This window comes from Cordyceps javanica, chromosome 1, assembly GCF_051103115.1.
Source record: "Cordyceps javanica chromosome 1, complete sequence".
NCBI lineage: Eukaryota > Fungi > Ascomycota > Sordariomycetes > Hypocreales > Cordycipitaceae > Cordyceps > Cordyceps javanica.
Genome location: NC_139295.1, coordinates 7567951 through 7579573, shown reverse-complemented (window position 1 = coordinate 7579573; position 11623 = coordinate 7567951). Strand labels below are relative to the sequence as shown.

Sequence of the window (11623 nt, the reverse complement as noted above, 5' to 3'; positions counted from 1 at the left end):
CACTAGCGCTATGTGATGTCCCCGAAAAAGACTAGCGTCGCGTCACAAGCCAGCCAATTCTGCATTTTTTGATTGCCAACCCACCAGTCAGGGGCGGTGCCAAGTGGGCATTCGTCCTGAAAATCGAGAAAGCCAAAGGCCCCCCCGGAACCGTGGCTACCAATGTTTAAGAGCTCCCGCGTCCCGCCCCAATTGACTCCTATCACCATCTCTGTCTTCCTTCTTTCTCTCCTTTCTTCCAAGTTTCAAGACAAATCCATCATTCGTGTTTGCTGATTTGCAAGGCTTTTGTTGCGTCTCTGTTCATTGTTTGTACCTCTTTCCACCTGTCCTACCAGGCATTCAACATGGCTCCCTCTGCCACCCAGAAGCTCGAGGGCGAGGATCACGCTCGTGATGCTGCCTTCAACAAGGCGATGCACGGCAAGTCTGCCCAGGCCAAGGGCGGTATCGCTGCCATGTTCAGCAAGGGTGGCGATGCCAAAAAGGCTGCTGTCGACGAGTACTTCAAGCACTGGGACAACAAGCCCGCTGAGAACGAGACGGCCGAGGAGCGCGCTGTAAGTTGGCGCTGAGCCATTGCCAGTGTTTCATCATTGCTAACGGTATCAATACAGGCTCGTACTGCCGAGTATGCCACGCTTACCAGACAGTGAGTCCAAGACGTGCATTGGCCAAACGGACGGCGACTCGTGCTAACCCCCCTCGGTAGCTACTACAACCTCGCGACCGACCTGTACGAGTACGGCTGGGGCCAGTCTTTCCACTTCTGTCGCTTCTCCGTCGGCGAACCCTTCTATCAGGCCATTGCCCGCCACGAGCACTACCTCGCGCACAGCATCGGCATCAAGGAGGGCATGAAGGTTCTCGATGTCGGGTGCGGTGTTGGCGGTCCCGCTCGCGAGATCGCCAAGTTCACCGGGTGCCACGTCACGGGCCTGAACAACAACGATTATCAGATCGACCGCGCCACGCACTATGCTGCCAAGGAGGGCCTCTCCAACCAGCTCAAATTCGTCAAGGGTGACTTTATGCAAATGTCGTTCCCCGACAACAGCTTCGATGCCGTGTACGCCATCGAGGCCACAGTCCACGCGCCGACCCTGAAGGGTATCTATAGCGAAATCTTCCGCGTGCTCAAGCCCGGCGGCGTGTTTGGCGTGTACGAGTGGCTTATGACTGACGAGTATGACAACAATAACCTTCACCACCGCGAGATCCGTCTTGGAATCGAGCAGGGCGACGGCATCTCCAACATGTGCAAGGTTCAGGAGGCTCTAGACGCCATCAAGGACTCGGGCTTCGAGATGCTGCACCACGAGGATCTGGCTGACCGGCCCGACCCCTCGCCGTGGTACTGGCCCCTGTCTGGTGAGATGCGTTACATCCAATCTGCCGGTGATGTGTTTACCATTGTTCGCATGACCAAGTGGGGTCGCTTCATCGCTCACAGCCTCGCGGGCGCGCTCGAGACTATTGGTCTGGCGCCTGCGGGTACCAAGAAGACGGCAGACAGTCTGGCTTTGGCCGCCGACTGCCTGGTGGCTGGTGGCAAGGAGCACCTGTTCACTCCCATGTACCTGATGGTTGCGCGCAAGCCCGAGTAAGGAAAGGGAACACAATAGGGGATGGAAGCCGGCAAGTGTGGCTTGATGGTGGACAACATATTAATATCACTACAATCGGGATTCATAAAAGGCTGGGCAATGGAGAGGTGGGATGGAGAGGTGGATGGGACAAAAGACTTCATACCAAGTGTATATATAGACGTACGTAATAACTTTTTGGTTTTTTCAAGGAATTTCTCGTAAGCTCGTAAGTGAGTGCGTGACTGACTCGCATTCAGTCGTCGAAGTTGGTCATTGTGTGTAAGTATTTTGAAGAGTGATGCGAGGGAGTGTATATGACTCAAAATGAGCCATACTCACGGCTAGCAATAGCAAAAAGCAAGCCCAACAAGGCCAATTATAATTCCAGAAGAAATAGTACATCAGCAGTGCCTTTGAGGTCATGTAGACATGTTGAATTGATTTTTGAAATGCGGCATGTCGTGAACTGGTGCGTCTGGTTCATTATTCTGCAAAACTTTGGCACAGCCATTTTGACGCAGGACTGTACTAATAACCTAATATCACTTTTTCATGTTAGTCCTTGTTCTGTGTGGTATTTTATTCGAGGTTCTTGACTTGATTGCTTGTTCATTCAATGGTATTCCATAAAGACAAGGCCTTGCTTTTTATATACATTGTCAATTCATTAATCTTTGTCCGTCGTCCGTTGATGAAGAAATCAGGTGGGAAATTGGCGCACTGGTACCAGGTATAGCATAGCACACCTCTATCAGCAGCAACAAAGCAACAAAGCAACAGACCATGTACTAAATCTATAAAGAAAAGTCGTATTACACCGCCTGCAATCCGTGTGAGTTTTGCAGTCTTTCAAACAGAAGCCAACCCGCTCTGTTGGTTACTCCCCTAACTCAACATCTTGAATACCGGGTAGGTTGAAAGACGATGCAGCATGTTCGACATTGTAATGCACGTGACCGCGGCCAACCAATGAGAGGGAGTTGGCCAGCTTTGGTTCCTCGTCCCAACAATTACAGCATGGAAAATGCGCCAAAAAAAAAAGACTGCAAGAACCCAGAAAAGGGCTGCCTGGGACAAGCCTAAGAATGCGCTAAATGAGAATTTGGGTAAGGTGAATAGCGGGCTCTGCGGGCCTCAACGGGAGCCACACTTGTGCCTTGCTGCTGCGGAACCGGCCTTGAACTGGACAAGGGGGGGGGGGGGGAGCCCCGAAATAGGTGAAAAGCAGAGAGGGTACAGATTAGAAGGAGGGAAGAAAAAAAAAAAAGAGCTGCAATGCCATGCATGGGCCCTTGATTAGACCAGACCAGACTAGGCCAAGCCAGGCCAAAAGCTGCGTTCGCCGTGCTCCGTAAATTCCCTCTCAACCTCCTTCTGCTTCACATCTCACCCAAAATCCGACTCTTCTTCCTCTTCTCCTCCTCTTTTCCCCTCCCCCTCCTGCGGCCTTTACTTGTCAATCCTTGTCACCATCAATCGGGCTGGTCTTCAGCTATAGCAGCTGTTGTGAATTGATTCCTCCTTTGTTCATCTGTATAGTCAAGCGAATTCGCCCCGACCTCTACGAATCTCCCTCAACACAAAAAAAAAACACCCACCACCACCACCACCGCCACCACAACCACTGCCACACAACGTCAGCAACGACGACAGCGACGATAAACAGTCAACCATCATGTCCCGACTCCTCCGACCTGCCGCCCGCCTGGCCACCAAGGCCGCCGCCGCACGCGCCCCCGTCGTCCCCAGCGGCTCGGCCAGCGCCGCCCTCGCACAGTACACCCGCGCCGTCCACCGCCCCGTCTACTTTGGCGCCAACCACGCCGCGAGATCCTACGCCGACGGAAACGGTGTCAAGGAGTACACGGTTCGTGAGGCCCTCAATGAGGCTCTCGCCGAGGAGCTCGAGTCCAACCCCAAGACCTTCATCCTCGGCGAGGAGGTTGCCCAGTACAACGGCGCCTATAAAGTCACCAAGGGTCTTCTCGACCGCTTCGGCGACAAGCGTGTCATTGACACCCCCATCACCGAGAGCGGCTTCTGCGGTCTCGCTGTCGGCGCTGCTCTCAGTGGCCTGCACCCCATTGTAAGTCTTTTCTGGTCGTCATCTCTAGTGCACGGCACTCAATCGGCGCGCTCTGCGGAGCTGTCGGAATGCGAGCTTCAGAGCTCAGCTTCTTTTGACCAAGCAGCTAACATGTACACCTCCCTTCCCCTCTCTAGTGCGAGTTCATGACCTTCAACTTTGCCATGCAAGCCATTGATCAAATCGTCAACTCCGCCGCCAAAACCCTCTACATGTCCGGCGGTATCCAGCCCTGCAACATCACCTTCCGCGGCCCCAACGGCTTCGCTTCCGGTGTCGCCGCCCAGCACTCCCAGGACTACTCGGCCTGGTACGGCTCCATCCCTGGCCTCAAGGTCGTCACCCCCTGGAGTGCCGAGGATGCCAAGGGTCTTCTCAAGGCCGCCATCCGTGACCCCAACCCCGTCGTCGTCCTCGAGAACGAGCTCATGTACGGCCAGACCTTCCCCATGTCCGAGGCCGCCCAAAAGGACGACTTTGTCATTCCCTTTGGCAAGGCCAAGATTGAGCGCTCCGGCAAGGATCTGACCATTGTCACCCTCTCCCGCTGCGTCGGCCAGGCCCTGACCGCCGCCGAGAACCTCAAGAAGAACTACGGCGTCGACGCCGAGGTCATCAACCTGCGTTCCGTCAAGCCCCTCGACGTCGAGACCATTGTCAACTCGGTCAAGAAGACCCGCCGTCTCTTGTCCGTCGAGTCCGGCTTCCCCGCCTTTGGCGTCGGCTCCGAGATTCTCGCCCTGACCATGGAGTACGCCTTTGACTACCTCGACGGCCCTGCCCAGCGCGTCACCGGCGCTGAGGTCCCCACCCCCTACGCCCAGAAGCTCGAGGAGATGAGCTTCCCCACCGAGAAGCTGATTGAGGACTGGGCCGCCAAGATGCTCAAGGTCTAATCAGGCCCTACCTACGTGGTTGCCGATGTTGGGTCCATTTGGAGAACATAGAGAAGAAGAAGAGAAAGGAAAAAGAACAGTTGCCCACTAACAAACTGGCCCCGCGGGGGGCGGCGGCGACGAACCTTGACATAGGACAAGTCGCGGCGCGGCCGGAAAGAGTTTTACGTGCTGCCCGATTCGGCACATCTTTTTTACCTGATAGATGGACAAAAAACGGCTGGGACCTGTACTTGTATTCCTCATTGTCTGTATATCCCGACCATTAGTGTCTTTAATGATTCATTTGTCTGCCTCTGGCGCTTTTGTCAACAACTTTTTCTTCAACCTTTTTTTTGTGACATGGTTTTTCTCACACTCGGACAAGAAAGAAAGCTGAGTTTTATGTTTTTTTTTTCTATAAATGATGGAACTGTGATTTGGTTTTCAACTCTTGTACTAAAAATGTACTGACTTTGTTATAGATGATCGTTTCTGGTTGTGATTTGGCTTTCAACTTTTGCACAAAGTCAACAAGTGACTCTATTGCAGACAATTATGCCTGGACGTGATTTGCCTTTCAACTGTTGCACAAAGACAACAACTGACTCTGTTACAGATCATCATCCCCGGCTGTGATATGCTCCCTCCATCGCTGCAACCCGCTCATCCAGCTCCCTCAATGTCCTCTCCAACGTCGCCTCCGCATCCCACGTCAGCAGCGTCCGCGAACGCCCTCGCAGATCCTCCTCAATCTTGCCCATGTCGGCATTGATCCCCGGCACCCTGCACTTCATCAGCCGGCCTTGTCTTCGGCTGCTCCACACCATCCACTGCGAGCGCTCCCGGCGGGCCCCGTCGTACAGCGCCACGGCCTCCTTGACCATTGCCGCCCTGCTTCTCGCCCTCGGTCCGACGGCGCCGCGTCCTGCGCTTGTGGCCAGCGTTTCCCGGACCCGCGCCAGCAGCTTGCACAGCACGGCCGCGTCTTCCACCCCGATTCCCGCGCCCGCACCGTGGTGCGAGGTCGCCGCGTGCGCCGCGTCGCCCGCCACGCACACCCGCCCCGCGGCGTACGTCGCCAGCGGGTGTTCAAAGAGGTCGTGCAGCGCCCACGCGCTGACCTGCTCGGGGAGGAGACTTACAACGGCGCGCATGCTGCGGCCGAGCCGGGCCTCGAGCTTGGCGGCAAGCTCGGCCCGCGCCGCCACTCGTCCGTGATTCTGGTCGGGCGCTGGCCGAGGAGCGGTGCTGCTGGCGTTGTCGTCGTCGTCGTCGTCATCGTCAACGTACACGGAGATGTTGGCGCGGTTGCCCACGGGGTACACGATGAGGTAGGCGCCCGGCGCGAGGTACATGGCCGTGGACTCGGCGAGCAGCGGGCCTAGGATAGGACGCAGGGCGGCGGTGTCGACGAGTGCGCGGTAGCACACCTCGTGCGCGTACTGGCACGTAGACGCGGGGTGGGCGTCGCCGAGCATGACGCGCCTCACGCGGGACTTGATGCCGTCGCAGCCGACCACTGAAAGAACCCATGTCAGCGACTGCGGCACCTCCGTGCATACCCTTGCAGGGGCAGGGATGGGACAGAATGAGGGTTTACGAACCGGCATCTGCCTCTGCGGTGGTGCCGTCCGCAAACACCAACGTCACCGGCTCATCGTCCGACCCTGAAACCACATCCACCACCTTTTTGCCGAGCTCGAGCCTCTCGGCGGGCACGTACCGCAACAGCTCCGCGATCAGCGTCGCCCGCGCCGTCGTGTACAGGCTGCGCCCTTGCTCGTCGGGGACGACCACGTCGTAGAGCCGACCCTTGTCTGTCCGGAGGGAGAGGTCCTCGTCGGACGCGCCGTCAATCAGACCGAGAAAAAAGGGCGACTGGAACGACACGCGCTTCACGCCCTCGGCCATGCGCGGGCTCAGTGCCTCCATGGCTGCGACGGCCGTCGGGAGAAGCCCGATGCCGGTGCCAATCTCCTGCAGCGCGCGGGCCTGCTCGTAGAGGACGGCGTCGACGCCGTGCTCGATCAGCCCGGCGGCGAGGGTGAGGCCGACGACCCCGGCGCCGGCGACGGCGACACGCAGGGGAGCGGCGGAGCTGGCTGCATTGGCTGACATGCTAGGAGACTACTTTATCAGAGTACGAGTTCTGTCACATCCGTATTGAGTACGGTGCACACTTACTTGGCCAACGGCAGGGAAGGAATGGCTTACGCCGGAGTTCGTGGAAGCTTGTGAAAGTTTTTGCAACTGCCAGCACTGTATAGTTTTTTTTTTTCAGGAATTGACTGAACCGAGAGCTCTTGGAATTTGTCAAGAAACGGCAAAGAGAAACTCCGAGAAAGAAAAGGTTCAAAAATTGATATGTGTCCGAGAGGGCGGAGAGTTTACCGTGACCGATATGGGGATCGACTTGGACTTAGTAACATGCAACGACGGAACGCCGCATGCCGAAGACGGCGAGCCCCGCTGCTTCTGGTGCAAATATGACCAAATATATTGCTTACTAGCTACTTGTTTGCCATGTATACACCGTAGGTAAAGTGAGTACTGTAGTCGCTACTGGTCGTGTCGCGGCGGCCTACTTGTAGCCTCGTTCGGGCAGCTCGTTTGAACTAGCAAGTTAGAAGCGGGGCAGGCTCTGATACAGGCTCCTGCTCCAGCATTCGTAGGCAAAATGACAGAATAAGCAAGCGTTGAGCGGAAATGCTTTGAGATTTCTTGACGTCGATATCTGAACGTTTTGGCGGTAGGGTGCGGCTGATTGGTCGCTGACTACACTCAAATCACGTCACAGACGGGGTGTAAATCCCGGGCCAAATTTCTCTTCCGGGATCATCATCAAGTGCCGCCTATAACAGATAAAAAGACAATACCACTCAGGCTTAGATACAGACGTCTGCAAAAAGACGGTATAACAGGGAGATGAGGATGTGGACTTGGATGGTATCGCCGGGGATGACGCATGACCGGTTCTATTAGATCGTAATGAAACCCAACAATAGCTTCAACTAGTCTAAATTTACTCCAAAAAACGTATTATCTTATCCGACTCGAGCTCGGTGCGCGTTGGTGCCTTGTTCTTGGTTACTCAGTAACTATTGACCAAGCTCCACACCTGCATCATCGCCATAGATTCATGGTGGGGTAAATGCAAACACCACAGCTTCAACCCGTACTTGTCAAGGTCCTCATCACCGGACACTGCAGGTTGGGAGAAAATGCCCAGCATAGATGACCTCTTGCAGGCGCAAGACTCGGATGATGCTGCCATCCAAAACCTGCGCAAAGGGGGCTGCCAAGACCCGGCCCGCATCAAGGCCCAGCTGGAGGAGCTTTACCTCTCACCATCGCCCGAATTCTCAGATGAGTGGCTGAACCGCCTGCAGCAGCGCTGGGACTACGAAGCCGACTACTCATCGCTCTTTCGGATTGCGCCGACGCAGACCAGGACCGTCACCCGCTTCCAGCGCCAGGGACTCGAAGGACGCGTCACAGGCTACAAGAATGTCACGGTGCCGCGCCACAGCGCCAACGCCAAAAACTCGACCAGCCTGCTCCGCAAGCCCGCCAACCGTGCCGACTTTGTCCGAGGCGCCGCCGGCTTCTTCCCCTTCGCGCCCGGCGGCCTCGAGGGCATCGAGGCCACTGCTGCTTTGGAGGACCAGGTTCTGGCCGAATCTGGCGGCGAGCGCGGGTCCGGCGGTAACAAGCTCGACAGAGTCATCCACTTCACCGACGATGGCTTGCTCCAGGTAGCGCCCGGCATGCAACGAGGCATCGACTTTGCAAAGAAGAAGACGCAGCAGGACCAGGATGCCGAGAATGCTGTCCAGCAGGTCTTGGAGGAGGCGCCGGAACGAGCGCCAGGCGACGAGGGCAGGGAAGACGGAGACCTGTCAGAGGATGCAGAAGAGGAAGGGGAAGAGGACGAGGAAGGGGATGACGATGACGATATTGACGAAATCCTGCCCATTGAGTTCCCGTCTCTCGAGCCGCATGGCGTACTTGCAACTTCTCGTGCTAAGAAAGCGGGCAGGGAGTGGGCTCACATGGTGGACATACGCAAGGAAATGACCAATTTCAGAGAGCTGGTACCAGACATGGCGCGAGAATGGCCATTCGAGCTGGATACGTTTCAAAAAGAGGCCGTCTATCATCTTGAGAATGGTGACTCTGTTTTTGTCGCCGCACACACATCTGCAGGCAAGACTGTCGTTGCAGAATACGCGATTGCTCTGGCTGCTAAGCACATGACCAAGGCCATCTACACATCGCCCATCAAGGCGCTCAGCAATCAAAAGTTTCGCGATTTTCGAGAAACCTTTGACGAGGTCGGTATCCTCACCGGTGACGTGCAAATCAACCCCGAGGCTAGCTGCCTCATCATGACCACGGAGATTCTGCGATCCATGCTGTATCGCGGCGCCGATTTGATTCGTGACGTTGAGTTTGTCATCTTCGACGAGGTTCACTATGTCAACGATTTCGAGCGAGGTGTGGTCTGGGAGGAAGTCATCATTATGCTTCCAGAGCACATTTCACTCATCCTCCTCTCCGCTACCGTGCCCAACACCCATGAATTCGCATCGTGGGTTGGACGCACAAAGCAAAAAGACATCTACGTCATTTCTACAGCCAAGAGACCTGTTCCTCTGGAGCACTACCTCTGGGCCGGCAAAGACATTCACAAAATCGTAGACTCGGACAAAAAGTTCCTCGAAAAGGGATGGAAAGACGCACACGCTACGCTGCAAAGCAAAGATAAAAACAAGGGCGCGGAGACGACTGTCGCGACTCGCGGAGGCAACCCCCGGGGCGGGCAGCGTGGTAGCCAGCAGCAGCGGGGTGGCCGCGGCGGTGCCCAACAACGCGGAGGCGGGCAGCGAGGCGGAAACCAGAGAGGAGGTCGCGGCGGCGGAGGAGGCCCTCCTCGAGCGAGCCACACGCCTGGCCACATGGGCCGCTCTGGAAGACCCGGCTTTGCTTCTGCAGCGCAGGACAAGAACCTGTGGGTGCATCTGGTCCAGTACCTGAAGCGCAGCACACTTCTACCAGCATGCATCTTTGTCTTTTCCAAGAAGCGATGCGAGGAGAATGCCGACGCACTCAGCAACCAAGACTTTTGTACAGCATCCGAAAAGAGCCACATTCACATGATTATCGAAAAGTCCATCGCCCGACTCAAACCAGAGGATCGCGTGCTGCCGCAGATTATTCGCCTGCGAGAACTGCTGGGCCGAGGTATTGCAGTGCATCACGGTGGCTTACTGCCAATTGTCAAGGAGCTGGTGGAGATTCTATTCGCCGAGACGCTCGTCAAGGTGTTGTTTGCTACCGAAACCTTTGCCATGGGGCTCAACCTGCCGACCAGGACCGTCGTATTTTCTGGCTACCGCAAACACGACGGACACTCGTTCCGCAACCTGCTGCCCGGTGAATACACGCAAATGGCGGGTCGTGCCGGCCGTCGCGGTCTGGACAAGGTTGGGTCTGTCATCATTGTTCCGCCTGGTGGCGACGATGTCCCTCCTGTCACAGACCTGCGGAACATGCTTCTCGGCGAGCCGTCCAAGCTTCGATCGCAGTTCAGGCTAACCTACAACATGATTCTAAACCTGTTGCGTGTTGAAGCGCTCAAGATTGAAGAGATGATTAAACGCAGTTTCTCAGAGCACGCCACACAGCAACTCCTTCCCGAGCATGAAAAGGATGTCAAACTAGCCCAGGCAGATTTGGACAAGGTGAAGCGCGAGTCGTGCAAAATTTGCGACGTCGTCGTTGATGAATGCCACCAAGCTGCGCAAGACTACAAACAGCTCACCACCGAATTGTACAAGGGCCTGCTCAAGATTACAATCGGTCGCCGAATGTTTTCGCAGCAACGCCTGATTGTTTTCAACTGGGACGGTATCCGCACCGTAGGTATCTTGCTCACAGAGGGCGTAAGTCCCAGAAGCACAATCGAAGATCCCACCCTGCACGTATGCGCGCTGAAGCCGCTGCGCGATCGCCGCGACGGCACCGACCTGCTGCCGTTCCTGCCTGCGTATCGCAAGTACCTGCACAAGCTGCCGCAGGGGCGCAAGCGCATGCACACCAAGACGCTGCACGTTCCGCTGAGCGACGTGGAGTGCCTGACGAGATGGGTGCTCAAGGGCACCGTACCCGACATCATGAAGCGCGGCGAGGTGGCCCTGCAAGCGCTGGACAAGTTGCAGGAGATTTGTGTCTCGTGGGACGACAAGTGGGACGAGGTGGACATGGCCAAGATCAAGAGCTTGCAGCTGCAGGAGATTATAGAGCAACGAGGGCAGCTTGCCAAGAAGATGAGCACATCGCCGGCCATGTCGTGTCCGGCGTTTCTCAAGCACTTTGCCATGTGCCACGACGAGTGGCTGATCAAGGAGCACATCCAGCAGCTCAAGTCTTCGCTGTCGGACCAGAACCTGCAGCTTCTTCCCGACTACGAGCAGCGGGTGCAGGTGCTCAAGGAGCTTGGCTTCATCGACGACGCGACGCGGATCCAGCTCAAGGGCAAGGTGGCGTGCGAGGTGCATTCCGGCGACGAGCTTGTCCTCACCGAGCTCATCCTCGACAACGTGCTGGCCGAGTTTGAGCCTGCCGAGATTGCGGCGCTGCTGTCCGCGTTTGTGTTCCAGGAGAAGACGACCGTGGAGCCAGTGCTGACGGGCAACCTGGAGCGTGGGCGGGACCACATCGTGGCCATATCCGAAAAGGTCAACGATGTGCAGACGCGACTGCAGGTGATCCTGTCATCGGAAGACTCCAACGACTTTGTGTCGCGGCCGCGGTTCGGCCTCATGGAAGTCGTGTACGAGTGGGCGCGGGGCATGAGCTTCAAGAACATCACGGCGCTGACGGACGTGCTGGAGGGCACCATTGTGCGCACCATGACGCGGCTGGACGAGACGTGCCGCGAGGTCAAGAACGCGGCGCGCATCATCGGCGACCCCGACCTGTACCAGAAGATGCAGCAGGCGCAGGAGATGATTAAGCGCGACATTACGGCCGTGGCGAGTCTGTACATGTAGTCGGCACGCCCGTGA

At 56.5% G+C, this 11623-nt stretch overlaps 4 protein-coding genes across 4 annotated transcripts; 3 read left to right on the top strand and 1 right to left on the bottom strand.

The window, feature by feature from the left end:
* Positions 1–347: 347 nt before the first annotated feature.
* Positions 348–1607, top strand: V2A60_002320 (sterol 24-C-methyltransferase; the record flags this gene model as incomplete). Its single annotated transcript, XM_083253671.1, has 3 exons — positions 348–560; positions 618–652; positions 713–1607. 3 exons carry the CDS (start codon positions 348–350, stop codon positions 1605–1607), a joined length of 1143 nt encoding a protein of 380 aa, XP_083109797.1.
* Positions 1608–3264: 1657 nt separating this feature from the next.
* V2A60_002319 (pyruvate dehydrogenase (acetyl-transferring) subunit E1 beta) lies at positions 3265–4571 on the top strand (the record flags this gene model as incomplete). The annotated part of the gene is made up of 2 exons (XM_083253670.1): positions 3265–3675; positions 3813–4571. 2 exons carry the CDS (start codon positions 3265–3267, stop codon positions 4569–4571), a joined length of 1170 nt encoding a protein of 389 aa, XP_083109796.1.
* Positions 4572–5173: 602 nt separating this feature from the next.
* Positions 5174–6671, bottom strand: V2A60_002318 (uncharacterized protein; the record flags this gene model as incomplete). The annotated part of the gene is made up of 2 exons (XM_083253669.1): positions 5174–6072; positions 6158–6671. 2 exons carry the CDS (start codon positions 6669–6671, stop codon positions 5174–5176), a joined length of 1413 nt encoding a protein of 470 aa, XP_083109795.1.
* A 1103-nt stretch (positions 6672–7774) lies between these two features.
* V2A60_002317 (SKI complex RNA helicase subunit SKI2) lies at positions 7775–11608 on the top strand (the record flags this gene model as incomplete). The annotated part of the gene is made up of 1 exon (XM_083253668.1): positions 7775–11608. The coding sequence occupies one exon, from the start codon at positions 7775–7777 to the stop codon at positions 11606–11608; it is 3834 nt and encodes a 1277-aa protein (XP_083109794.1).
* Between the last annotated feature and the right edge of the window lie 15 nt (positions 11609–11623).